This window comes from Scophthalmus maximus, chromosome 1, assembly GCF_022379125.1.
Source record: "Scophthalmus maximus strain ysfricsl-2021 chromosome 1, ASM2237912v1, whole genome shotgun sequence".
Taxonomy (NCBI): Eukaryota; Metazoa; Chordata; class Actinopteri; order Pleuronectiformes; family Scophthalmidae; genus Scophthalmus; species Scophthalmus maximus.
In genome coordinates this window covers 16621534-16649484 of record NC_061515.1, presented here as the reverse complement: position 1 = coordinate 16649484, position 27951 = coordinate 16621534, and the positions used below count along the sequence as shown (strand labels likewise).

Genomic DNA, 27951 nt, shown 5'->3' with positions numbered 1-27951 from the left:
CCCAGTAGTAGGACAAAAAGTAGCCGGCAAGCCGCATCACTCTTCACCGCAGAGGGTTTGACTGCAGTCAACTGAAGAAGTTCCACAGCTGGCGGGCGACGCTCCCGAGCCGCCGGAGTAACGACCTGCATAACTGATCTGATCTGATGACAGAGAGAGACACAGACACACAAAGAGAGAGACACAGAGACACAGAGAGAGAGACACAGAGAGACAGAGAGAGAGACACAGAGAGAGAGGAGGAAGGTTTCCACTGTCAACTCACAAAAGGTGCCTCCAGACTTCAGTCATTACTCCTGGTAGGACTCAACTTTTTTTTTCTTCTTCTTCTTCTTCTTCTTCCTCTTCTTCACTTAAATCTTGACTTTTTTTTGTATGTGTTCAGTTGTCACATCTTCAGTGTCAGAGGAGCCTCGGAAAAAAGAAAAAACACTGAGAAGATTCTCAATGAAAAGTCTCTTATTTGATGGACCAGTTTATCCAAAATGTCATTGAAAGCATCACAGAGACAGTGAGAGAGGCTTTCTAATGAAAATGAATGACATACTGTCAACTCCAAAAGTGGTGATCAGCAGCAATAGTCGAATAGTGGAAATGACAGTCTTATGCCAAAACAATCAATTGATGTTAAGGCTTTATTATTATTATTCTCATGGTTATCATGATATTCATTATTTCAGTAGAAGCAGTGGTGTTACAGTTAGTTGCACACAAATACGGATCTTTATAATGCTTTTATTCAAACACCATGAGGTCATATTTACACTTTTCATTTTGTGGGTTTTTGCTGTCTAGTAAAAAAAAAAGAAAAAAAAAAAAGATCAAAGTATGAGTGGGCCCGAAAATATGACAAGCCTCAATACTTCACACCTTTGTCAAACACGCTGCCTGGAGAGACGCCTGAAAAGCAAAACCCTGTAAAAGGAGGAACCACTTCCTGTGACAAGGGAGGGGGGTCTGGACACTTTCTGTCCGCCTGTGTTTTTTTTTCCAGCCCCCCGCCCTCGCCCAAATCACATTCTCACACCTGCACTCATGTAAGGCAAAAAAAAGAAAAAAGAGAAGAAAAAAATGTCGACATCCCTACAGAGGAACATGACTGAAGACTGTGTGACCCACTGAACTGCGTGGAGGGAGGATTAAAGGACAACAGTTGTGTCACAGAAGCTCCCAGCTGAGCGGTGTGTGTGAAGGCCCTCGGAGAGCAAAGTCCCTCGGGCTAAACTCGTCTTTTCTTTGGCAGCAGGAAGTGGGATACGGCAGTGTGCATTTGGGGAGGCTGTGTCTCATTGGTTGGTTGCTTTTGGGCGTGAATCACAACAACGCAGCGTGCGGCGGCGGTGTCGTCCTCATGACGGTTGTTAGGTGTTCCACCTGTTGTGACATCTGGGCGCAGCGGGAAACGGTGGGAAAGTAAAATGTTGGGTCTTGCCAAATGGAGAAAAAAATTGCTCAAGATCATACATGTTTACTTTGGAATGTATCACCAGTGCTTTTGGACAGATAAGGAATGATTAACAGATAAAGTCTACTGTTCACTGCAATGCTGCCCTGCTTGTCTTGGTTCTAGTTGCAACAACCTTTATTGTAACTATTGGCAAATGTTGGTAATTGGAGCCAAAGATAGAATATTTCGTCAGAAACGGAGAGTATTTAGTTTGCTTCCTAAGACTGTATTAAGCGTCATAGTTCATTTTTCAACATATGATTCAAATTTTCTACCAGACAGTAGACATTAGGTCCTCTGAGGTGAAACGAAAGGGGGAGGTTTGAACAAAAGCCAGTTTGTATCAGCCAGGAATTGCATTTAGTATTTATCAGCTACCTTAACAGATATCCCACGGGTTGGCGACGGGACGATCTGACTATGGAGACGATCGCACCAACACCCCTGCAAATTCTCCATTTGGTTTAGGCAAGGGCGGCGCCTGCAGCTGGCGGGACGTGACCCCAAAAATGTGCTTCAAAAAAATTGCAGTGTCATGTTTACATTATATACAAAGCGTTCCTTGCCCTTGCATGAATGTATCTGACGATACCGGCGTTGGCGGATCTGGTCGTCTCTCCACTGAGACATTCCTTTTGTTTTTGAACCATTCGCAGAAAACAGAAACGTCATCCACATGCCCACTCGCTGTTGATCCTCAGGACAGTTACCTGATCTCTTCTCACGTGAGCTCAGACAGACGTTTCACAGACTACGTACGGGGGAGCCGACAAGGGGAAACGTTCATTTAATGTCCGATCCGAGTGATTCAGACATTCAGCGTTCCCACATTCAGCTCTGGTGGATCTGTCTATAACATTGTTGTCATAAAAATGGAGCAAAGCACGGCTGACAGACATGACACACATTGCTTCGAATGTTCCACCTCATGCATCTGGTTTCTTCAAATTTCACCCTCACAAAAATCAGTTTTTAAACTGTGGGCTTTTACCGTGATAAGTATAAATATCAACTGATGAGAAACCTTTTATCACGGCAACATTTTCGAGCCCAAACAACAGCATGCGGTTCCTTAAATTGAATGTCATTGCCATGGCCTGGTAAATGTCTATTAAGGCTGATTTGAAGCAGAATTCACATCAGCTCCTCTTATTTCCTGTCTGTTGCTACACAAATGACACCCTGGACGAATTGGGTCTCTAAAGCATCCTGCTAAACATTTTTTTTGTATTTTACACAATCTGATTGTCACAGCACAAGAAATAATCCTCTTGCAGCCAAAAGCCAGTCACTCTGGCCTATTTAGCATCTTGCAGGTTTGTCTTGACAAAGCCCACAGGGCTGCATAATGTGTTTGTTTGCTTTCTTCCTCTTCCTCTCTCCCTCTCCGTTCCATTGACCGTGGTCACATTCTTCCGAGGTCTCGGCGGCGGTTGGACACCCGCCAGTTCTAAACTACAGTGGGACAGCAAGTAAATGACTTGGACTTTAGGGGTTGGCAACGCTTGAGACAGGCCAATGATGATGATGATGATGATGATGAAGAAGTATCGGCGGTGAAGTGGTTGCAGGTGGTTAGGGAGCAGAATTTAGATTTGTTGCGTTGTGAAGTAAGACATTTTTTTTCTTTTTTTGACATCGCGCAGCTGTCTGTTCCTCTTTGGCGTTTCAGTGGACGCTCGACACAGTTTCCGTTATATTCCGTCACATTCTGTGTACGGCCTCGTGTACCGACTTCTGAACTGGTGTTGATATTTAAGGATTGACACTCTTTGCCTTGGCCGTATGTCGTCTTCATAATTCCGAATTTTGTGTGTTCCTCCATGTCTTCCCACCGTCTGTACTCAGACCCCTCTTCCATGGGCTGCGGGGGCACGTGGCTGGCAGCAGGAGTGTGTCTGCATTCCCCGAGCGGCGGGGGGGGGGGGGGTGACCTCAGGTTTCCTCGCAGTGATGGCCAGGTGCTGTGGTGTCAGTATGAGGGGTGCGAGACTTCCTCCATGGACGCTTTGTTGGAAACCGTCTGAAACTTGATCCTCTCAGCCGGCCCCCCTGTGGGAGGTCATATGCCCCCTCCTCACAACCCGGTCATCCTGCCTTGCTGTCGTTTCCTCCCTCCTCTCGCTTTCTTTACATTCGCTGCCACTGTGTTCGCTCCACGTGAGATTTTATTTAAAGAGAATATAAACTTTATATAGGCTACTAAGGAGTGCAAAAGGTAGCAGTGTCTGCGCTAATGGGGTAATAACATTCCTCCAGGGATACAATTACAGGTCTATACCTAGCACTTAGCTGCCACTCTCAAAGGAAATGCTGCTTTCAAAGGAAATACAAAATTGTCAGCACAGAATTGCAGATTCCCCCGTAACTACACACTTATTAGTTTAATACAAACTCATTATAGGTTCTGAAAGAATAGGTCTATATTTTTCTTTGCCTCAGTCCACTTTCACCTTGTCTGCTCAATTTCTCTGTTATATTTATCACACATTTGATTAATGTTAGAAGATTAGTTGCTCAGTCGGTGCCCCTTCTACCTTATCAGCGCTAACATGACCTTTTCCCACACAGACCAGGTGTTGTTTGGGTGCAGGAGTCCTGTCGATTCACTGCTGCATCATCACATTCTGTCATGTTGTAAACTTGTGCGGAGGAAACGCGTGAGTCACGCCGTGACTGTTCTTCTTGCCGTGACTGTTCTTCTCGCCTGCACCCTCGCCTCAAGCGAGGAGGGCAGGGTCATGCTTTCCACAGAAGTGCATGTGTGGCATGTACAATTCACAGGACCTGATGAAAGGAATGCTATGATGCAAAGCGTGCAGTGGTTACCGACTCCTCCATCGTGTGCCGAGCCTTGGGAACGGTATGCCAGATAAACCTGTTTGTGTTTCCCGTCTTCTTGTGGGTTGGAATATTCTTTTCCAAGAAGTGTGCATTTATCGATTGAGAATTGCCCAACATTGCTCTTTGCTCACTTTGGCACACACAAAGGACGTTCTCGTGGAAACACGATACCTTTATACGCAGGAAATAATTTCTGCTGAGAGTGATGACAAAGTGAAGAGCCAAGGCTCACGCTCCATACTGTGACACCACATCTTCATATATGGGATTATACAGTGATCTTCTGGATAATGTTGTTTTTGAGGAAGTCACTGGGCCACTGACCTGCAATTATCATTGCTTCAGTCAGAAATAGAAAACAGTCCTTTCTGTAAATGCTTTACTTATTGTAGACTTCTGTTAAGAATGACCTTCCAAATGTTTGAGGCTGGCTGGCACCCCTATACCCACTTTGGTGTCTTTTGAATTGAGACTTTGAGAACTGAGGAAAATTACCCACGGTGCGGAGGGATCCCGCAGCGGCCATCTGTCATCTGTTTCATTTCAATGGGAGCAGCAATGCCGTCATCCTGCCCATTCCGATGTTCTTGTAAACTGGATTGATTGGGCAATAATTTGAGACCATGTGGCATGCAGCTCTTAACCACGCAGTGATACCCAGCAGGCCTCAAACAGGGCAACAATGCCCGCGGCTCAAAATGTCACCTTTCAAAAACACAGTAGACCCCGGGGAGAGTGGGGCCATTAACAAGGTGTTTCTCCACAACAGCGCGCCAGGAGGACGCTGTTCTCCTAACAGATGTCTTGAAGAGGTAATTAAGCCTTGGCACTGTACATGCGAGTTGTTTGTTTCACCGTGCCACTGCTGTATCCCCACCGTAACCCCCCGCCGCTGCGGTACTTGTGTCTTTATGTGGCTGGTAACTTAAGTTCGCCACAATGCCAACTGCATTCGTGTCGATTGCTTCCCAAACACTTAACAGGGCTGGCTCCCACATCTGCAACGAATGAACCCAGACTGTGACATCATGGCAGAGGAAGTGCAGTCATGAGAGTGTGGGTGTATGATGCCGAGTTGTTGGTGTGCAGCGTGCACTCTTTTTTTTTATTCCAATGCGCAAATGCTCTCTCTATGTTGCGCAACCGTCCTCTTCCAGGCACGAACCAGAGAATGGAACTGACTTCTCGGACTGCATGCGTAGCTGTTTCTTGTTCAGATCAGATGTGTATTATCTTGCCTCTGATAGATACGAGACTGTTTATTTGAAGTGCAGCTGTGACTGAGAGCGTTCCCCTCGCTGAAAGTAAACACAATGAAAATCCACGCTCTGCATGATGAAACTAGCGAGCGATCAAGAATGTGACTCCTCAACCAGAATGTTTTGCACCATCTCTCTCTGCCATTGTTTTTTTTCCCCGCTCACTAGTATTTACAGGCACACACACACACACACACACAGACACACACACACACAGACAGACAGACAGACACTTTGTCTTACTCTTACACTTTCGTTTTTTTTGGCTCTGTTAGAGAGACAATAGTCTCTGCAGAGGAGACAGGCTGAGACAAGCCAGACTTGCTGCGTACACTGAGGTGCGGATTTATGTCAGTCACAAGTAGGTAAATTGAACTGTGTACAAGAGATGTGCCCTTTTCAAAACACACAGAGACGTGTGCGCCCCGCGCTGCCCGGGCACACTTTGGCAGTAATTTGTAAACCTGTCAAAAATTGCGGCGAATGGGACCAGGAGACAGGCGGGATGTGTGTTGGCCTCCTCTGCTCCCCTGTCTTGTCTCACCTTCGTGGGATACTGACCGGCCCTCATCTCATATGATGCGCCGGAGGAGCCATAAATGGCAGAAAGTGTCCTTGGTGTGGCTATAAAAGGACGCTGGCTCCACAACGAGCAGGTCCTGGTAATTTGCAAAACAGAGATGAGGAGCAGACCTAAGGAAGGATTTCTCCGCCGAGAGAATTAAGAAAAAAGAGGAATGAGATGAAGAGATGGAGAGAGGAGTGGCCCGAGTGCCCCATTATTGCCCCCGGGCGCATCCGTCAGCGGGCTGTCACCGAAAGGCGCAATTGAAGATAAATGCAAGTTCCTTGTGTATATAGTTTATCGAGCATGAACCAACTTTTTCCATCACGGGAAAGTTTTTATCAGTGTGTAAAAATTCCAACAACTATTCAACACAACAAATGTACACAAGAGAAGGAACATGTTGTGACTCCCCCCGAAGCATTCGTCACGAGCTCTTGTTCACCTTGTGCAATTAAAGCGTCTTGAAACTGGTGCAGGGAGAGCGTTGCAGTGACAGACTACTTTGTTTGACAGTGTGAATATGAGCAGCACATCGTATTGAGCTCAGGAAGTTTGTTGTAGACGAATATAACTCAGTCCAGAGGGAGATCAGAGCATTCGCTTTCAACCCAATTTGCCAAATGAATCGCAGACCTCCAGTCAGGTTTGGGGACCGAGCGCGAATCCCAAAAAACACCAAATCACGGTTCCTGAGCGTGCATCTGGGTGAGAGACTATCAAAGTGTGACGACGGGGCAACTCAAAAGAACACGTCAGTCACGGTGAGTCAGGCCATTGGCGATCCGAAAGCATTCGCACTTTAAAACATGTGCAGACGTTTGCCGCAGTATATAAACAAAACTTTATTGACAACTTCAGTGACAATTGGGCTTTTTTTCACTGTCTTGGTTGCTATACTATGTCTGGACCTCATGCTCATCATGGTGTCAGTGGAAAAGTCTTTCGTCCTTCCATTCAAAACCTTTATTAAAGAACAGACAGACATTCAACAGTCATTCTTCAATCAGGTGTGGATTTGCAATTTACCATAATGTGAAATGATGTGACCCCCGTTACAACTGGCACCCTGATGAAGTGTACATGTCTCGGGCATTCAGCCAAGTCACCAACATAGATGGTGCTTGACCACATTAACGGCAGAAAATGAATCTACATAAAGGCACAATACAAATGGAGATAAAGTGTCACATGCTGACACACCGGGAAGCACAAGTCGTTTTAAAGAGGCAGCGGGCTGCGCAGACACTGAGAGACCATTACAAAGGTTTTCAGATGGAGCATGAAGAAAAGACAATTTAGACTGTATTACATTTTGATGACAGAGGGTAACCAAACCCGAAATTCAGTCCTGGGTTGCAAGAAGCTCATGGGGCCGTAGGTTTTCAGACCTCACTGGACACCGTTAAAAAAGTTTATATTGTGTTTACCCCATTCCTCTCCATTTTTTGGCAAACATCACTTAGTTGTTTTCTGCTTTACTTTTTTTTCCCCGAGGTCCACCATACGTTTGCAATTCCGTCAGTGCTTTAATGGGCCTAAACATTCGACTTCAAACAGAACCACATCCAGTTTTGGCAATGGAAATGAGATCAATGGGTAAAATGGGGGCCAGACGGTGAGCGAAGCGCAGCAGAGGGCCAGTGACACAAGCACCATGACTTCACCGTGGAAGTATTCAACCCCCCTTTCCAAAAACCCCCATCCCTCATCCCGTTGCACACGTCCTCAACACTGGTGAGTGGAAACTGTGTAAGGTTTAATGGTTACTGAAGAGAGGACGGATTAAAACGTGTCCCGCAGTATGAGAAGTCATGCTTCATGACGGCCGTTGGTCATATACCAATGTCATCCTCGTGGTGATCGGTCAGAGGAGTGTTACAGTGAGTCTGCACGTTGGTTTTAACCTTCATCTACTTGTTCAATTGGACTCTGCTCGTCTAATAAATCAGGACAGAGCCATATATCCTGTTCATTTACATGATGTGTGACGTAAATGTACACTTCACTTGATCGATGAAGAGGCCGTGAAGCCATGACAAGAGCCTTGTGCCGTCAAATACTGTATCTTCTCAGCGTGTGTGTGTGCGTGTGTGTGTGTCTGTGTGTGTGTGTCTGTTTTGTGTTCAGTGCTGCTCCCACGTCCCTCGAAGCCAAGAAAACTCCAATGTGGAAAAGAGGAGCAGAATGAGGTCGAACAAGAGTCGGAACGAGAGTCGTGGTTAATAGATCCAAGGCGATAGTCAGGTCTGCTCGGGGAAGCAACATAATTCAACCATGCTATCAGTGTTTACTGAAGCACCTGTTTTCACGTCGTCTCTCCGTTGAACCATTGCAGCCTGGACTTTGCATTTTATCTCCGATAATGAATTAGGTGGAGAAGATGAATGGAGTTTTGCATGGCTGCATGATGAAGAGATTCCAGTGTGTGACGCCTCGAGATAAGGACCTGATGGATTGCAGGTCTCCTCTGGCAAAGTCGAGAAACCAGACGCAGGATTTCTGAACTTGCCCGCTCTTCGCTGGACTTAAATGAACATCAGATAAACCCGCTGAGATCCATTGTTCACCAGCAGGAGTACTACTCTCTGAACCACCAGTGCTAAACAGTTCTACATCTGCCACTACCACTCCACCACTCTCCTGTGCCGCTGCAGATTGGTTTGATATAAGATCCGATCAATGCTCGGTCACTGGACAATCAAACTCAACCGTCACAGCCCTGTGTTTGGATGCAAAGGCTCAAAACGGCAATGACAAGAAAGAGCCAGTAACACACGAGTGCACAAGGTCTCAACTTAGACTGGAGGACAGAAGAAAAAATACAATAAGGGAAGGTGGGTGAATGACTGAAGGACGTGCCGAGATGCGGGTGGAGGCCGTTCTGGAGGCATGGCAGCATGATTTATGGACACCTTTTGAAGTGAGCTCATTCCAGCCACAAGGCCTGCCTGCTGCATTCTCCCTGCGGTACGGTGAGGGAGGAGGGTAGATGACCTCAAGGTCACTAAACCTCCACTCGTAGCACCACTCACATGTGCACTTCCTGATTTTGTGGCAATTCAAGCTGCTACCAGGGCATCCGATGAACACGAGACTCGCTCCTCGTCGGTAAACTGTTTGGGGGGGTCGAAGCAAAAAGCAGAATGACAAGGAGGTGACCCCCCTCTGGGATCATGAAAACTGGGTCAAGAGAGACACTGTATGTTCCTATATGGAGTCCAGCGACTCCTCATTGTGCAAAATAATCGGGGAGAATCTCCAGCAAAATTGAATGGAAACTGATTTTAACTGTCTTTCGCAGTTGAAACCTCACTCTCCACACAGTTGTTTGAGTAAGTGAAGCCTCCGTCTTCTGTTCTGCCGGTGAGGACTGAGCAGGGTGGCTCGGGATCACTCGGCCCCAGTTTGTGCGTCTGGTTTGAGTTCAATGTCTTTCCGATGTGCCTGGATTCTCATTATCAAGATCTTGCCACTATGTTTGAAAGTCGTTCCCTAAACACGTCAAACGGTTTGATCTTATCAGCCTCATGTATGTGAGCAGAAGAGCGGGGGGATTGTAAATATGAGTGGTAATTGCACTCGACGGGAAGTCCCCACAAAGAGACCTAAACAAACTGCTTGGTGTGTGTATGCAGCTGCTCAATGTGTCTGCTCTTCCTGCACAAGTCCCCCATTGTCCTGCAGTTTGGCTGCTCTGTTTATTTTTTTCATTTGATCTCTCTATCTCTACCCCTCGCCGTTGTGTGTGTTCACGTGTGCGTGTGCGCATGCAGAATACTGTGTAGGTGTGTGTGTGTGTGTGTGTGTGTGTGTGTGTGTGTCTGCTCGTGCGCACGGCTGCAGGTGTGACTGCATCTCTTTGGCTTTGTCCTCCTGCGAGGCTGTGTTAGTGTGTTTAGACATAATACGCAGGCTCATTGTGTATGTGTGTTCGCAAAAGTGTGTGTGTGTGTGTGTGTGTGTGTGTGTGTGAGTGTGTCCGTCTTTCTGAGAAGTGCCAGTGATGTCTCTGTTTGGGGGTAACAGGAAGAGGCACAGTGCGGGCGCATATGGATTTCTTATCAACTCCACATTGGTGAAAGGGGCCATTTCCCAGTAGGAAATGAACCCACATTCGGTTCTCGCACATAAATTCCAGAGTAGAGGAAGAGGACATTATGTTTTTTATGACAGGAAAATGTTGCACAGGGATGTTTCAGAGGTCAACCCTTATAATCACCATCTATTTTTAGATATTTGGTTTTTATGTGGGATTTTACAGCGGCGTGATTTAAAAATACACATAAGGGAGGAAGCGTTTAACCGTATCCACTGGTGAATCGTCACTTTGAGCCAGTTTGACCTGGTTTTTCTACATGTGTAGCGCAGGCTCCACTCTAAAAATAGTTCGGAAGTCTTGAAACTTCGACATGATCTAAGTTTAGGGGCGTACTAATATAATATCTGTTTTTCCTGATGGGTTCAATATTTTTTTATGGCACCACATTTTTACATTGCCGCAGCATCCCCCAATAAAACGCTGGGGTTGTGCCCTCAGTCATCGCTGTGCAGGATGAAACGCGAGTTGAACGTCACTGCCAAGAGGGGTTTATGGTCCAAGGGAATGAGGGCACTGTTTACACGTTGCCATGGAAATGTGCCTGAGAAGGGGGGGGTAAATGGCTGCATATACTGGAAATGACTTCTAAAATATTCATCCCAGTCATTTCACATTTGGCAGGCCCCCACCTTGGTTTTCGGAGCCATTATTTTTTTTTTTTCTTCATATGAACCCGCTTTCTCGGGGTCACACAGTCAAAGAGGGAGAGAGAGGTGAGTTTGTTGGTCTGGTGCGGTTGTGGGACCTTATTCATGCAGCTGTTGTCAGAAATGCGGATTGTTCTTACTGCCCATAATGTGTAATACCCATGAAGGCCCTCTGCACACAGGGATTGACCACCTGCTAATCACAACATGCAGAATATTCATGTCTGGGGATTTTGAGCCGTATATGTTTTTAAAAAAAAGAAGAAGAAGAAAAGGAAAAGAGCCTTCTTGTCTGGGCATTAACCTCAGGGTCAGGTGCCATCACTGCTGCCACGAGCCACAAGTCTAAATTAGTTATAAATAATTGCTTGCAGTTGTGGGTGTGCACTGCGCAGTTGTGTGTGTGTGTGTGTGTGTGTGTGTGTGTGTGTGTGTGTGCATGTGTGTGTGTGTGGCTTGGATTGCTGAGTGTGCAGTCTGTGAAATTTGAGCCCAGCTCCTTCATGTCCTGGCTAGTTGTGCTGACTCGGCAACATGAGGAGACCACCTGGGACTGACCAGGGGTCTGGAGGAGGCTTTTTTTTTTGTTTTCTTTGGTTCACAGTTTGACTTGGTATTCAATACCGGTGTGTTACTAACAGTCATGGAGCTAGTACGTAAATCACCAGCGGTCGGGCCACTTTCAAGTCACAATGAAGATGCAGTTATTCTCCATCACCCTTACAGGGCGTTTACAGCTGCTAAGCTGTGTTTGTCCAGTGGACTTTAAACTCTATAATTAGTTAAGTATAACTTTTTTAAAGAAGGTCATATTGTACTCGGGATTCATTTCATTTGCATTTAAAGTACAAAAGTTATCAGATGAGATGATATTAAAAGATGAAGTGTTGTATTGCTATTTTTTATGTGAAGGACTTTGTGTTACATTTAGGACACACGTCTACCAAAACTCAACCAATAAAGACATAGCTGACGCAGAAAGACGAGAAAAAAACGGGGCATGACCAATTTTCTATCATGTCAAAGCATCCTCAAAAATCCTCTGTGGTCAGATACCACGGTCCAAAACTCCTCAGCGGCAGCTCAGAGGAATGCGCCTTAAATCCAGATTTGGACCTGTGTAAATCCAAGGTGGCCAAACGGGGCCCTAAATCTTTTTTGGCTCTAACAGTTCGAGGCAGTTTGTTTTATTTATAAGAGCGAGGACCAGGTGTAATTTTCCATTGTGGTGTCTTGCGAGACATTTGTTGTGTTTCCCCCCGGCCATGGAGCGAAGGCACAGCGACACAGACGAAAAAGTCGATATCGCTGTTTTTTCCACTGACGATATTGAGCAGAGGAGCTCTTTTTGGTTTTCCCCTCTGGAGGTTTGTCTTGTGGGAACAACATCCTCTTGCAAACATGTAACCGAATCACTGCAGCCTGCAAATGAAAGTACCCGGACCTCCCCACAGATGTGAATGCAGACTGCAGGGGATGTGGTACACCTGATAAGATGTGCAGAGCGGGGCGAATCACACCAGAACACATTTTATTCAAGCAATGCACAGGTCTGCCGTCCTCAACGAAGCAAAGCAGGTGTGGTCTCGACTGAACAGGCCGGGCTTCAGGTTTCAAAGGGATGCCCCATCCCCTCGGATCACAGGGCCGAGCGGGACGACAGGGAGGATGTGAAGATATCGGGACAGTGACTGAGATAACCATTTTTGGGCACAACTAGTGCCCTGGGAAACGGGAGTGTAGGGGTTCCCGGGATTAATGAGTGTGTTTGTTTAAAGAGAAATAATACACACTGTCGCTCATATGACAGAGAGACAAATCCTCTCAACTTATTTTTTTTAAACCTAAAACCAGCTGCCGCAGCAAAGCACCAAGTGGGATCCCCAGATCTTTCAGTACCTTTTTTTGGATTTCTTTTCGCTGTGTGCTTATCTTTACGACAGAGCTTATTGGTTGGGGCAGGAATCAGCTTTTTAGTCTTTTTTTTGTTGAATATTGGCTTTTATTATATATTATTTCCGCATTCCTTTCTTCCTGTCCTCTCATCACACCGTTTGCCACCTCTAAGTGTTTCAATAGATCAGCCACCAGGCTGTCAAGAATGAGGTTGTTTTTTTTCATGCTTGCCTTCAAGATTTGCATTCTCCTTTCTCACTCTCACTCCAGTTGTCCCAGTGCCACCTAAACATTTACTGGCAAATACCAGCACAGAGAAAGAAAGAAAATTAAAAAGGAAAAGACAACCTTTCTTGCATTCTCCAGGCAGCGACTCTCCAGAACCTTCACTGGCACACAGGAGTTGACTGCATTTTTCCCCCCCAATGCAAACCAGATGTGAAGCACTAATGTATGGCAGCAATTTTTTTTTCTCTCTTCAAAGGAAGACAAATGTAGGCCAAAAATGTAGCCTTTCGGCCGTCCGCACAGAGTGATACAAAAATAAATTCAGATTCGGTCCTGACTTCCAAACTTTCCCTCGTGGCGGTCGGTACAGTACTGTGTGATTAAAGTAATTGCGATGTTATTGTTTGGATGTCGGCGGAGTATTGGGACTGAGACGGGCTCGTGGAAAGGGCACAGATGAGATGGCGACGATTGCATTTTCAGCTGCACTTCTCTCAAGAAAGTTCCATGCATAGGAGCTCGTCCTTGCCCGTGCGAGTGTGCCGAGTAAGTTTCTGATTTAAATATAGCTGAGCATACGTCATACAGTCGGTTTTGTTTATCTTTTGTACGCAGAATCCCCTTGTGAAATCCTCCTTAATAATTGAGTCCGCAAAAGGTTCGACGTACAGCTCTTTCGGGCCGGCTTTTATTCACTGGTAGCTTTTCCTCTAATGCCACAGTGTGCGACCCCACAACAGATCTGAGGCGAATATTAAAAGACACCAAGTCATATCCCCACACTTGCATGGTCATTAAAAGTTGCCGAGGAGGGACAAATTACAAAGGCCGCGGTGACATTTGCCGCTGCAGGTAGTCATTTCCCTCCTTCGGGTTTATGAAGTCGGCTTTGATTTGAGCCCTCTGTCGCCTCCCACTCCACACCAGCTGGTGTTTAAACGCTCAGGGACAATAACAGGTTAGCGTCCCGGTGTCTGCTCCTGCAGCCGCTACTCTATCCCCACGTCTGACCAAGGCTCCCACCGAGGAGCGGTCTCATCTTCAGGTGCCCCCCCCCCCCCGGCCCCGGCCCCCACGCCTATACTCCCCCTCCGCCCTGCCACAACTCGTTCTCTGAAGCTCTTCAAAGACGCCCGGCAGATGAGATTGTTCTCCGTGGCTTCCTGCTCCTGCAGTGTCCTTGGGAATGTGGGTGGCCCCGATTCCCCTCTAATGGAAGACAGGGGCAGATAATAAAAAATGACAGCACTCACGCCAGAGCCACTGGTTGTGTACAAGTAGCATCTCAACAGAGGTTGGAGGCCGACCCCCGAGTATAAACTCTGATTACCGCAGATTGCTCGAAGCCTTAAATATCATGCTTACGATTGCGGTTCTGTTTTTTCTGGTTAGGAATCGTGTCAGAGATACATTAAATAGCACAGTCTTTAACTGGAATTGAATTTTTATTGTACTAATTTGTTTACTACTACTAAGTTAGCAGCATTCTTTCTTAACATCAGAATTTTGTGTGTGTGTGTGTGTGCGTGTGTGTATTTCCATAACCTTGTTTAAACAAGCACAACTGTTTGTGAATGGGTTGCACCATTATGTCTCCTTCATGAGCAATTTCCTCCTCTTCCCGTGATAAGATTCATTGCCTCAGTGCGTCTTTTTCGATTACTGGACTTCATTTATCTGATCCAGCGAAAGCCAGAGAGAGCGTTGCACCACGCATCTGACTAATATATAACAAATATATATTTCAGGGTGCAGCCCTTTGTGTTGTTTTATCGCAAACTGAATGATTTGGACCACTTTAGTCGATGCTCATGAAAACAATTGGTCATGTTGATGCGATGCAGGAAATATGTGGATCTGGAAACATTTCCCAAAGGACATGACCTCAGTTGTCAGTCCCTTGAAAAGAACCAAGAATATATCCCTCTGACATTGTGTCATAAACATAAGTTCTGGACCATTCAAAAAAAAAAAAGAAGAAGTCTCATGCCTTTTTCCTTTTTGCATTACTCACCAAATGGAAAGTCTTGCATGGTCATGAGGCGCTGGAATAAATAGGATCAGACGACATCTCCTTCAGGCGCCTTTCAAGTGGCCACTGGATTGAGACACAAATGATTTTTTTCTGAAGTGTGCTTTTGACGTTGTACTTTATTTTTGATATGCTCAACCAGGCCCTCAAAATGATATACTTAAGTGTCCAGTGCTGTACTTTACTTCCCCATCCCAAACCCAGCGAGGGAGCTTCACTGTGTCTGGAAGATGTCCAAGCACCAGACACGGGGCAATGTGATGGTATGTGTTTATCCAAAAGCAGCCATTTCACTTTTCCTCTAATTTGATATAAGACTTGGTTTAATATGGGTTTAGGTTTAAGGTCCTGCTCCAGTATTCATTTGCCTCTAATTGTCCATTGTCTCCCTTTTTGCTTTGTCTTTCTCTCATCTCATTCTTGTGTTTGATTTCTCCTTACCCCTTTGGTGTGGTGTAGTCTGCCAAAGAATCCAGTTATTCAAAGGTGATCAAGTGGCTTTTGTTGCAGCTACTTTAAAAATAAAATAAAAACCTGATTATTCACAATCAAATCCACACTTTAAAAGTAGCCACTTGAACATGAAAGTACACAGGTCACAATGGACCTAAAAACACAGACCTATTAAATAGAGCTCTGGTATTGGAACAGTTTCTATTTGACTGTGTTGTGTTGCCCATAGACATCATAAAACAACATAGTGACTCTTGTACAGTCACCGTTTCAAAATCTGATGCTGTTTCCAACCCAACGTCAGTCCTATTGTGTTATCAGGGTGGATACAGTTGCTCTTGACTCTTATTTTATGTTGGCGATATGACATTCTCACATTGTCACCACAGAATATGATTTTGTGTGAAGAAGCTATAGACTTAGTCGTTGTCCCTTATTAACAAGCTGTCAACAAGTGACAAAGACAGCAGTGGCTCCGCTCCACTGGACTCCTTAACATTTGAATTAAATGAATTATTTCATTGTGGCCCAGTATATTGTAAAACAGAAAATATGCCCAAACCATCCTTACTATCACAGTGTCACTGTCTCCTGGAAATAGTTTGTGCTCACTCTTCCTGAGCCAAGAGTTTTATTTCGTGTTTTTCTGTTTAAAGTAACTTAATGCGAATCGATTAACTTTGTGGAACCGATTTAGCAAAAGAAATGTAAAATAAATAAATAATTTAAATAATTAAAAAAAATAAAAAAATAAATATATATATGTATATGTATACAAATGAGTTCATTATATCTGAAATCATATTCCAGGTTTAATATTAAAATTCTCTTTAGGAGAGTAATCAGTGTCTATATATGTGATTTTCAACACTTATACACTGTGTTTATATATACAGTATATATATATATATATATATATATATATATATATATACGATTTATACTGCATATACTGTATTTTCTGTCTGGTCTGTGTACAGCATGTATATTGCACTGCACACACACACACACACACACACACACACACACACTCACACAAGCACATTGAGTCTATGTTGTCATATGAAATGTGCTATATAAATAAACTTGACTTGACTTGACACATCTGCTACCTACAGTCAATACGATCTCTCCCCTCTGCTAATGTAACCTCATGTGAAGTGTTTTGTTTAGTCTTAGTAAGACACATATCGCACGAGCAGATTCTTCTCACCGACGGCAGCAAAGAAGTGAAGAACTGGCTTGTTCCCCCGACGGCTTGTGCCGACTGTTCATTTGCAATCAAGCAGAGCGTGAGCAAAGTTTGGTCTGGGGATTAACAGGCCTGCCTGTGGGACTGGACCGGACTGGACTGGACTGGACAGGGGTATCTGCGAGCCCTTCGGTAACCAACCATGACCGTGTCGCCCTGCAACAGTGTACAGTCGGCTTGTTTGCATTGGTCTGCTGCTCTGTGGTGTCTCACCATTGGCCCTGAACCTCACGTCGACTTGTCGATCAGGGTGGGTTGTGATGAACAGCGGAATGCGGCCTTGGCGTTCCTCTGCTCTCTTTATAACTGGACGTGTAGCAACAAACAACAGGTCTAGGGAAGTTACAAGGTTAATCACATCCCGTAATGTTACTGATTTGTACGGAATGAATAGCATAGGTCAATAGCTCTCGGGGGACCAAAAACAGATCTAACGTACAGATCTAACGTACAAATCTAACGTAACCCCGTGGCCCTAAGGGAAAGGCCACGGGGTTAGTGAATTGTCTCTTTGGGAGCATATGCAAGCCAATTTGATTGATTATGTGATTTAACTGGCATAGAATTTTGGTTAGCGTAAGACGGTTCGCAAAATCCCCCGAAACAGAACGGGTTCAGTGCTTTTATGGCAGTCTGCGACTTAGATTTCTTTCGTGCAAGTGGTGTAAAGGGCTCTCAAAAACATTGAGTTCATCCTCTGAGAACCATGAACGTGTTCTGCCAATTTCGTGGAAAACTTTCAATCTATTCTTGAGATACCTTCCTTTGAACAGACTGGAGGAGACATTCAGACTGACCCATATAGCTGCATTTGATGTACAGTACATTTCAGTTTGAGCTCCAGATGAACTCCCTCCGGATCATTAAAAGAGAATGAAATGCACTGTGTCCAATATTAAACGATCCCTACTTTGTGCTGCAGTACTATAATTAAACTCGGTAAAATATTTCTGGGCGATTGTCTTGTGTGGAGACAGTGGTGATTTCCTAGAAGCCCACACACTTTTCCCAGGAGGCTGAATTCAGTCACAGCTTTGATATTTGGGAACATTATTAACCCAGAGTGGGGTTCTGAGTCACTGGGTCCCGGGCAAGGAGGAGATGGACCTTTGCCGGGAAACTAGCATCGACATTAGTAGATACAAAGCCCTGTGAGAACTGGCCTCGGGAGTTCACTGTGACCCAGATCCAAGTCTTCTCTCCGGTTTAGGATGTCGGGTTTTGGGTCAGCAACTTCTGCATGCAGCCCCATCTCAGTCCAACACCCCAGGGGTCATTGCACTGACGTCATGGCCCTCTCTGTGAGAGCCTGTGCCATCGGGAGTTCAGTCCAAGCTCTGCACGGGGGGGCGTCCCTGATTTGAGGCCGGTCTGAATCTGCCCAAATGAGCCTGTAGTGTGAGGGGTGCGCAGACAAAATCGTAATGTTACCCACTGGACCAAAGTCTCCCTGATTTTGAATGCCAGTTTTCCTGATTTCCGATTATCATTTGGAATCCTGTTGTGTAAAAGAAATAGCAATTTAATATTTACAAGGGACTTGAAGTAGCCATTTTTTTCGACCCAGCAATTGACGCCATCGTACAAAGCCAGAGCATGGGAACACTGATATGGACCGGCATCTCCATGTCAGTAGAAGGTCTACAGATAAAAAGCTTATTGTAGTAGAAATTTGCACAAGCCCCATGTGAGACAATGAAACTTTACTCCCCACTCGTCTCCAGCTTTGGCTGCAAAATGTATCAGCCATGACTTCATCCGCATTTTTTTGTTCTCGTGTTTTTTTGCTTTTCCGGTTCAAAACATAACACACACTTTAGCACCACCAGTTGAAAGTGCGCCCCTGTGTCTGTTTTTTCCTGAAGCCACGTTGGATCATGCAGGATTCCAGGGAAGAAATCGCCATTCTGAACTCGCTTAGTGCGAACGGCGAGTGTGTGGTCCCGCGTGTCGACCGCATCGTCTTGCGCACATTTAATGTGTCATTACGTGAGTGGTCGTTTTGAAAAATCGAGATTTATAGAAATCCTCTCGTGTGCATCAAGCCTTACCTGAGTGGCTCGCAAACTAGTTATTCCTGCTCAAACCCACACCCCGCATGAGGCCATAAAAACACTTGTAGAGAGGGAGACTAGCCAAGGCTCCATGGGGCTTTAATAGCGGGGAAATAACACAGCCAGGAACACTCTGGGTGATCCACACCAGGTACAGGGATTTCGACTAAAGTTGGACGTCTGCGTTCAAATATTCATCACACTGTCAGAGGACGCGTGGCACCATATTTCTGCCTATCATGACCTAGTTTCTGCAACCTCTCAGTTGTACTGTGGATCATACAAATGAATTGTGGGAGGGTAGTAAGCCTGTGCCCGATTTGCTTTGGAAATCAAAGCTGACACCAAACGTCACAGCTCTGCCTTCCCGGCTTCGTGAGTCATGCCCCGTCTCGTTCCCCTTACCTGGCAGGCGAAGGCAGCGCATACCTACCTGGCACTGCAGATAAGATTAAGGTCACCGTGCTCGTTTTCAACTCTATACTTTAGTTGATCTAATCTCCCTGACGCCGTGGTCATGAGGAAGGCTCATGGCAGCTTCCCTGGAATCTTCTGATGGACGGGGTGTCCAAATGCGCAAGAAACTGACGTTAAAAGCGGAGACTTGCAAGTTCAGCACCTTAACACAGGTCAACCGCAGCTGCTAATTCTGATGTTTTGCCACAGGCCCCAGATGGATACTATACCGCCTGACATCAGATACTTAAGATGTATCCACTCAGTCATTAGATAGAGAGTTATGGCAGCGCAGTGATGCAAGCCAGTGTACACACACACACACACACACAGCTGCACGGCTGTCAAGCATTTCGACTCTCTAATATACGCCTGAGAGCCGTTGAAGGGGGCTGAGCGTGCCCCTCCAGTTTGGGGAGATGGTGCTGAATTGTGGTTGTGAACTTTCTCACCCCGACTCATTAGGAGCCTGTGTCTCGCAAAAAGGGGCTGAGACGGATGAAACACGAGAGTCTGGGACCAATGTTTTTCTTTCATGACGGATCCTGTGTGAATTGGCTTTTATTCTTTGTTCCTTTTTTTTTCTTCGGCGTCACCCTGTGCTTTTGTGTGGGAGTGTGGGAGTGTTGTGTGCTTGTGCTCTTGCAGAGGTGGGTGTGTGTGTGTGTAAGACGGGCAGCACAAGATGAGTGTGAAGTGTAATTGATTATTAAATCCGAGCTGATTATTGTTACTGGGTGCTGGGAAAGGACTGCCTGCAGTGAACCCTGCCAGACTTCTGTATCACTCATCACTGGGCTTTCCTCCAGCCATGCTGCAATGTTTTGGCAACCTGATATTGTTGCCACGATGCCCTCACATTATTATTCTGTCACTTTGTTGTGCGCTCAGTCAAACGAATGTATCGTGTCAGCATGTTGTGTATGTGCAGTTGCGTCTTAAAGGCTGAAAGGAAGCCACGGAGTCGCGTTCACAAACACCTATACATGAACACTCCGGTGCTTCACAGGGTTTCTGTATCCGCCGATGCTTTCAGATTCATGCCTCATAAATATTTACAGGTGCGTGTGGCGCGTGGGCCTCACGTACACCAGTTCGCTCGCACGTGGTCGTGAGGGAGGTTGCTCAGTTTGTATTGCTTTTCATCTCAAGGTTGCAGATATCCAGCAGTTGACAGCGACAGGAAAGAGTCGGGCAGTTACTGGAAGAACGCCAAGCGACGGCTGCCTCTCTCGTCCCCTCCCCCTGCGTCCAGTCCACCACACTTTCATCACACACCAATAAAAGTTAACAGGCATTTTGTACTGCCTCTCGTTCTCCCTCTCTCCCTCTTTCCTTCTCTACGTCCCGCTTTCTCTTTCCACTTGCTCACACTTGCAACGCGTGTTTTGTTTGAGCTCGGCTTCATCAAGCCAAAGTATTTACAACGTAAATATTGGCAGCGAAAGTCTACGCTGATGTCCAACTGCCGGAGAAGGTGACTGAATCATCCGTCAAAACTCTCCCCGCTTCCTTCTCGTCTCCTCGCTCTCTCTTTTTTTTGTTGCTCCTTCCTTTCCGTTTTTGGCATTTGTATTTGAACATGGTTCTGTCTTCTATTTCTTTCTGTGTTTTAGACTTGCAGAGAGTCACGATGGCCGACCGCTTCGACTGCGACAGTTGCAAAGAATCCCTGTACGGCCGCAAGTACATCCAGTCCGATGACAGCCCCTACTGCATTCCCTGTTACGACAGCTTGTTCTCAAATACATGCGACGAGTGCAAAGAACTGATCGGCCATGATGCAAGGGTAAGGAAATATTTTTCTAACATGATCAAACATGCAATCGGCTGCCTGTTGCACAACAACAGTGTTAAGCGGAGTACATGCAGAATTTCCCTAGAAACATTTATTTTCCTGGAATTTCCTCAATCCCACACATGACCTCGGTCTGTCCACACCGTGAGCGACATATTCACAGTTTTGCACCAAGATAAAGCACATGAAAAGAACTCCCCCTTATTACTCCATGTGGCCTCGGGGAGGCTGAAACAAAAGTTGTGTCATGTTAATGATGCACAATTCATGGTGAATGAGGCGTGTTCCATATATTTTGTGCGGCAAGACACAGCAAAGGCTAATTTGACTCGCAATTATACAGGCAATTTCCACTAAATCCACATAAGCCGACGGGCTAGACTGTAAAAATGCAGCATGAAGGAACGTCTCCGTCATCCACCACAATCAAGTTAAAATTTAATCTTTGCTTAATGGAAAACACCAACACCAAGTGGATCATTTGAGGCTGAAATACGCTACTTATGCTTGAGTTTACACAACGGGGCACGCCACTATGCGTACAGTAGTAGTTTGCTTTGCTAATGCGGCCTACGAGTTGTCAACATCCTCAAGGGCAGTGGACGAGGCAGGATTTCTTCTTGGCTCGGCTCCCCGTCGACAATCATTCCACTCCCATCCTTGCAAAACTATTTTAATCAGAAGCCCGCCCATGAATACAATATGTGCAAGCAACCGCACACTGGATGTGACTGTGTATGAACACATGACGTGTGCCAGTATGTAGAACAACTCCACGCTCCTCTTCGCTCCTGTTGTAAGCAGAAACCTCGGTTGGTGTTTGGTCTGGCCCTGGGTCCTTCCTGTATTTACTTCCTCTAGATGACTGCGCTTCTGAAGACCTTAAAGGTCCAGTGTGCAGGATTGAGGGAGATCTATCGGCGGGAATGGAATACAATATTCATAACTATGATTTCATTTAAAGTATAGTCACCTGAAACCCCAAAATGTTGGGTTTTTCGCTTCTTTGCAATGAGCCTCTTCCAAGGTCTGCTTCCGTGGAGTCAAACACTGGATCTAAACTGGAAGTTTGTCTTTTTGTTTTCTACCCGAAGGCCCCTTTATCGAACATGTGTTGGACAGTTTCTTTTGCTTTATGCTGTTATTGTTTATTGTTATTGTTAGGAAAAACACAACATATCGTGGGTGTGATTGTCTTTCAGTGATGTTTTAATGACTTAATCCTTGTTTATCCTTTTTGCTCTGCGGCCAGGAGCTCTTTTATGAGGACCGGCATTATCACGAGCACTGCTTCCGCTGTTTCCGCTGCGACCGCTCGTTGGCAGACGAACCCTTCACCAGCCAGGATGAGGCATTGCTCTGCAATGACTGCTACTGCAATGAGTTCTCCTCCAAGTGCGTGGCCTGCGACAAGATTGTGATGCCAGGTAGGATGGAGTCAGGGACACACACACACACACACACACACACACCCTAACACACACACGCACACAAAAATGTTAATTTGTGTAGGGAATTTTCTTTCATTTGAGGTACTGTAAGGTTTCTGGCAAGTCTGTCACCCAATTTAAAATGCATTTGACGGCGTAATATACTGAGTTGTGGAACTTTACTCACCCACTAAGCCTCAGTTTTATTGTCCCACTTTCCAAGCAGTGTACTATTTAAAGTTTAAGATATACAGGCAATTGACTCTGGAAAATGATGACATTGCAAACTCCAGGGAAAGCAGGGACAAGCGAAAAAGTATAAAGTAACAGATCAAGAAGGTATAGCAAAGATAGAGTTTGGTTGGGGGGGGGGAAAAGAAGAAAGAGAGGGAGTGGGGGGGGGGGGTCCGCGTTTGAGCGGCAGCCGGGGTGAAGGCCACATCACTAGATATGTGTCGGAGTAATTGCCAACGTGCGTGACTTGTTGTCTGTAAGCCAGATCCCGGGGGCAGAGGGGGGCTGCCCGCAGACTGATGATAAGCGAGTCTGTTATTCCAGCGTCCATGTAACAGATTACTCAGCGACTCGCAAAGAAGCAAATCATTTCCGCAAGGTTTTGACATTCCCCCTCTAATTCTACTGCAGGTAATCCACACGATCGTACCACAGCGTTCAAGTGTAAATATGGCCCAAGTGAGTCTCCTCCAGAAGTGAAGATTGTGAGAGCGATGAGAGCAAAGACCTTTTTTGCCATTGGGGCCAGATAGGAATTTAGCAGGATACACTACTGCACATCAGTAGCATCAGAGTAAAAAAGTTAAAATTAACAGTTGGCATCATGGAAAAACGTCCATCAAACACACTTAAATGTTTGTTTAATAACTGGAGCTGAAGTGGTCTTAATGTTGGTAGCAAAGGAGGGAAGACACTCCTATTGAGCATCAGAAGAACATGCCATGGACACACTGTATTGTTGTGCCGTTTGTCCAGACAATGCTCCACTTCCTGTGTCTCACTCACTTTACCCTGTTGGAAAAAGACGAGGGGTCGGACAGGCACTTTTGTTCTCGCAGCCAACACTATTTATTTAATTTGAGTCTCATTTCAAACGCTGAAACAATTTATCCGTCGCATAAATATACAATGTAGAGTATAACAACTGTAAATACGGCAGGAGTACGTGGTACTTTCAGCTGCAGTGGAGACATTTGACAGATTCTCGCATTAACTAAAATCAGCAAAATACTTTGCGAGCACTGGGGAACGTCTTTTAATTTCCTGTGAAGAGATTTTGTCTTCGAATGCTCGTGAACTTGCTCCCAATAATTAGAAGCGGCCTGTTTTTGAGCTTCAGCTTGTTCACATTTTTGTATTTGCAAGCCATCCATGCCTAAATGCGAATGTTGTCCTCACTGAGTCAGAACATTTCCTGTGTGCTTTTAACCTGGAATTGTTTTTCGAAGGGGATTTTTGTGTTTTTGATCTGAGAAAACCGCAGCACACAGCCCGGAGCAGTGAAACATTAGCACTCTGCAGACAGCAGACGTACAAAATGTCAGCCCCCCCAACACACACAAACCACTGTGTCACCATAAAATAAACCAAACAGTCAAGTAAAGAGTCAACAGTCAAGGGAGAGGAGATGGAAAGACATTTCGGGGGCCTTGGTTTGTTCAGGAGTTCTCCATAAATAAGTGAAAGATGCATCCTACACAAAACAGTTAAGTCTCCCTCTGCTCTCTGTCTCTCTCTCCTTCCTGGGTCGCACCGTCGACGGCAGCGGCCGGAGGCAAAATGTTGAGTTGTCTGGCCTTCCTATTCTTGTGAACGTAACATCTCAGGGAGGCGATACATCAGGGACACACCTTGATAGAATCTCTTTAAATTTGTCAAAGACGTTCACGTGGAATCAATAATCCATCCATCCATCGTCTACCGCTTTATCTATTTTAAGGGTTGAGGGGGGGCTGGAGCCAATCCCAGCTAACATTGGGTGAGAGGCGGGGTACACCCTGGACAGGTCGCCAGCCTACCACATACAGAGACGGACAACCGTTCACTCTCACATCTACAGTCAATTTAGAGTCTTTGGACTGTGGGAGGAAGCCAGAGAACCCACGCATACACGGGGAGAACATTCAAACTCCACACAGAAAGGCCCTGGATGGTTTGAACCGGGATTTGAACCCAGAACCTTCTTGCTGTGAGGCGAAAGTGCTAACCACTACACCACCGTGCAGGGCAGGAATCGAGAATGAACTCCTTAAATTTTGGTAGTCAAGGGTCAAAGGTCAGGCTCACTATGGCTAATGGCACATGTGGATTTTGGACACTTCTGCCACAGTAAAGCAGCGAGTGGATTTTATTTCATTCAAACTTCCATTTGGACGAACTGATTGCCTTTGATTGCTAAAATTGATTGAGGTCACTGCGACCTCACAGATCGCACCTTTGGCCTTAACTCTGTTTTGTCTCCACTAGGCACCAGAAAGTTGGAGTATGGAGGCTCCACATGGCACGAGGCCTGCTTCATCTGTCACAGCTGCGAACAGCCGATCGGCTCCAAGTCCTTCATCCCTGACAAGGACGAGCACTACTGTGTGACCTGCTACGAGGACAAGTTCGCCCCGCGCTGCACGCGCTGTAAAAAGGTAACAGACCCTTAGTTCAATTCCCAGTGACACTCGCATGAAACACAGTCAAAGAAGCTGTGGAAAAAGCACACAGAGACACCAGTGGCATTATTCGATTGACACAAAAGATTAACAATTGGATTTCAGAAGGCGTCTTCACGTGACCTCTGACCCATCTTATTTTCAGACCCTGGCTAAAGGCGGTGTGACTTATCGCGAGGAGCCGTGGCACAAGGAGTGTTTTGTGTGCACCAGCTGTAAGACGCAGCTGGCGGGTCAACACTTCACCTCCCGAGACGACAGCCCCTACTGCCTCAAGTGCTTCGGCAGCCTGTACGCCAAGAAGTGCGAGGCCTGCAGCAAACCCATCACAGGCAAGGCCACATCACCAGATATTTTGTAGAGTTTGAACACAGCAGCAGGTTGTCATTTCATTTGCACTGCCAGACTCAGTCTGGATCCCCTCCATTGGCAAACAACTTGCCGGCCCAATCACAACAGATTATCTGATAATGGCCGGGGTTTATACCGTGACGCCGAGAGATGCCACTTTTGTAAACAAACAAGATGGCTGCCGACCATTTGATTTGGAGTACCCGATATTTTCACATTTCTCCCACAAAAAAGGAAACACTGGATCACAGACATTTCGGAATCACAGGCTCTCTGCTCTAGTCTGTTGACGTTTTTGCGTTGCTCAACAGACGTCACATGATTCATTGCTCTCACTGGTTGTAAGTCCATCCAATTGCGTCCGGAGGTATTTTGATCTGCGAAAATTAAAAATTAAAATTGAAGAGAGAGGTCCCAGACTAATATGTATTTGAGTATTAGTCTGGCTACGCCAGGCTAGCTCCTGCACCTCTTCACCTAAAATCAGTACCACTTTCAGAGCAAAGTTAATCCTCAGAAGGAGCATGAGGGAGCTCCTGTTTTAAAATAACAATCTGATTGGTGTCAATTTCAGAGGCATTTAGTGTTTTTTTTAAGATGCGACTGAAGCCAAATACAATACTTGATTCAGCAGTGAAATTGTTTCTTAAACTTATTTCCAAAAAACTAATCAGATTTCCTTTCCAGTTTCAATGAAACTGTGTGGAGTCTAATTGAGACGATTCCTGAGAAGATATGACAAAAATATTTAAATTCATATCAGGCATTTTCCTGATTTATTCATTTAAACTGAATAGCTCACTTGGTAGCACCGGCGCCCCCATGCATGGAGTCTTAAGCTCGGTTCCGACCCAAGCCCCTTGCTATATATATACTGTATATATATAGAAATATAGATATAGATATAAAACACTTTGCAAGTCTTGATCTAGAGTTTAATCTCAGTCTCATTGTTTGTCTGTCCCAGGTTTTGGAGGAGGAAAGTACATCTCATTTGAGGATCGTCAGTGGCATCAGCCGTGCTTCACCTGCTCCCAGTGCTCTGTGTCACTGGTGGGCGCCGGCTTCTTCCCTGATGGTGAAAGGATCCTGTGCCGTGACTGCAATACCAACCTATAGAGCTTTTCAATCACGATATTTTTCGCCCTCCTCCCCTTGACTTACCCTTTGCTCTTTGCCACAGCATTTCAAGAACCCCAAGTCCATTACCGAGGAAGGTAACACAGGCTAACTAATGTTGCCTCTCAGACATCAGCTCCTCCCTGTCTAGATCAAACATTTCAACCAGGAGCTGGTGTGCAAAATCCTGTGCTGATGCGCCATCATTTGCATGAACCACAGCACAGATTTTAACCAAAAAGTGAATTATTTTGTGAAACAAAACTAAATGGCGTGCCTTGAAAAAACATACATTTCTTATGTTGCTATGTCTTATTAAACCAAAGAAAGATGCAAAATGCTAGTCACTTTGCAAACAAATTCCCTTCATATTTTATATAAAATAAGTTGCCACTTCAGGTAGAGGTCGGGCTCTGATGAGAAGACGCAGAACACTGATACAGTATAGAATATAAACCTTGCTGTTTGTATTTTCAAAGTATGTTGTAGTTACTTTTCTAATGCTCTTATAACTGCAGTTTTATGCATTTTGAATGTTGCTTCTTCTCACATGTCAGTTGTCTGTCTGTGATGTATGTGTGGCTTTTATGCGTCTTGAACAAGTTATTGTAGATAATGACGTAGAAGGAGTTGTGACACTGCTGGACCAATATTAAGAAAAAAGGAAATGTGTCATTCAGTGAGACAGTCATGATCTATGAAGTCAATTGCACTTTGGATTATTGCTACCATGGTTATATGCACATGAAAACAAAATTCAAGGACATGGCTCAAGACACATAAAGCTCTATATTTGTTATGTATCTGCTTGTGCAACTTTTGCAATGACACTTATTTTACATTATGTTACATCGTTTCTTTAATTTGTTGTAACAATTGTTTTGTTTTTAATCACCTTTGCTCAAAGAGCCGGCGTTTATAACCCAAAAGAAGCTGAAAGGAAATGCAACCGTTACCGTTGGTTGTATTGCAGGAGCGTGCATGTCTCCATCTGCCATGATTTGCCACAGTAATTATTTTGTCACTGTAAACACTGTTGGTGTTTTTTGATTGTCAGTTTTCAACTTGTATATAAAAAAAAAATTCTAAACAAAAAAAACAAAAAAAAACAACTTATATTTCATTATTTCAGCTTTGATGCTGGTGAGTCAGAGTTGGCAAGTATGCATTTTAAGATGAAAAAATAAGGAGTCAAGGCCATGACAGTATGAACTTACTGTAAAGCAAAAAGATGATGGTTGATATGACTAAATGCTACAATGGTTAGTCTTACTTGTGAAGTTTTATTAAATACATTTACATCAACTGATCTTTGCGGAGCAGTTAAAAAAATATCTGTGGTT

General features: G+C 45.2%; 1 protein-coding gene across 2 annotated transcripts; it reads left to right on the top strand.

Annotated features, from left to right (window-relative positions):
- fhl3a (four and a half LIM domains 3a) lies at positions 1–27913 on the top strand. Of its 2 annotated transcripts, none has more exons than XM_035629591.2 (6): positions 1–299; positions 20852–21024; positions 22286–22460; positions 24945–25114; positions 25284–25470; positions 26457–27913. In XM_035629591.2, exons 2-6 carry the CDS (start codon positions 20869–20871, stop codon positions 26606–26608), a joined length of 840 nt encoding a protein of 279 aa, XP_035485484.1. In that variant the 5' UTR covers positions 1–299; positions 20852–20868; the 3' UTR covers positions 26609–27913. The 2 variants fall into 2 exon arrangements, with proteins under 2 accessions (XP_035485484.1, XP_035485485.1); XM_035629592.2 differs by lacking the exon at positions 1–299 and adding an exon at positions 20474–20712.
- Positions 27914–27951: the final 38 nt, after the last annotated feature.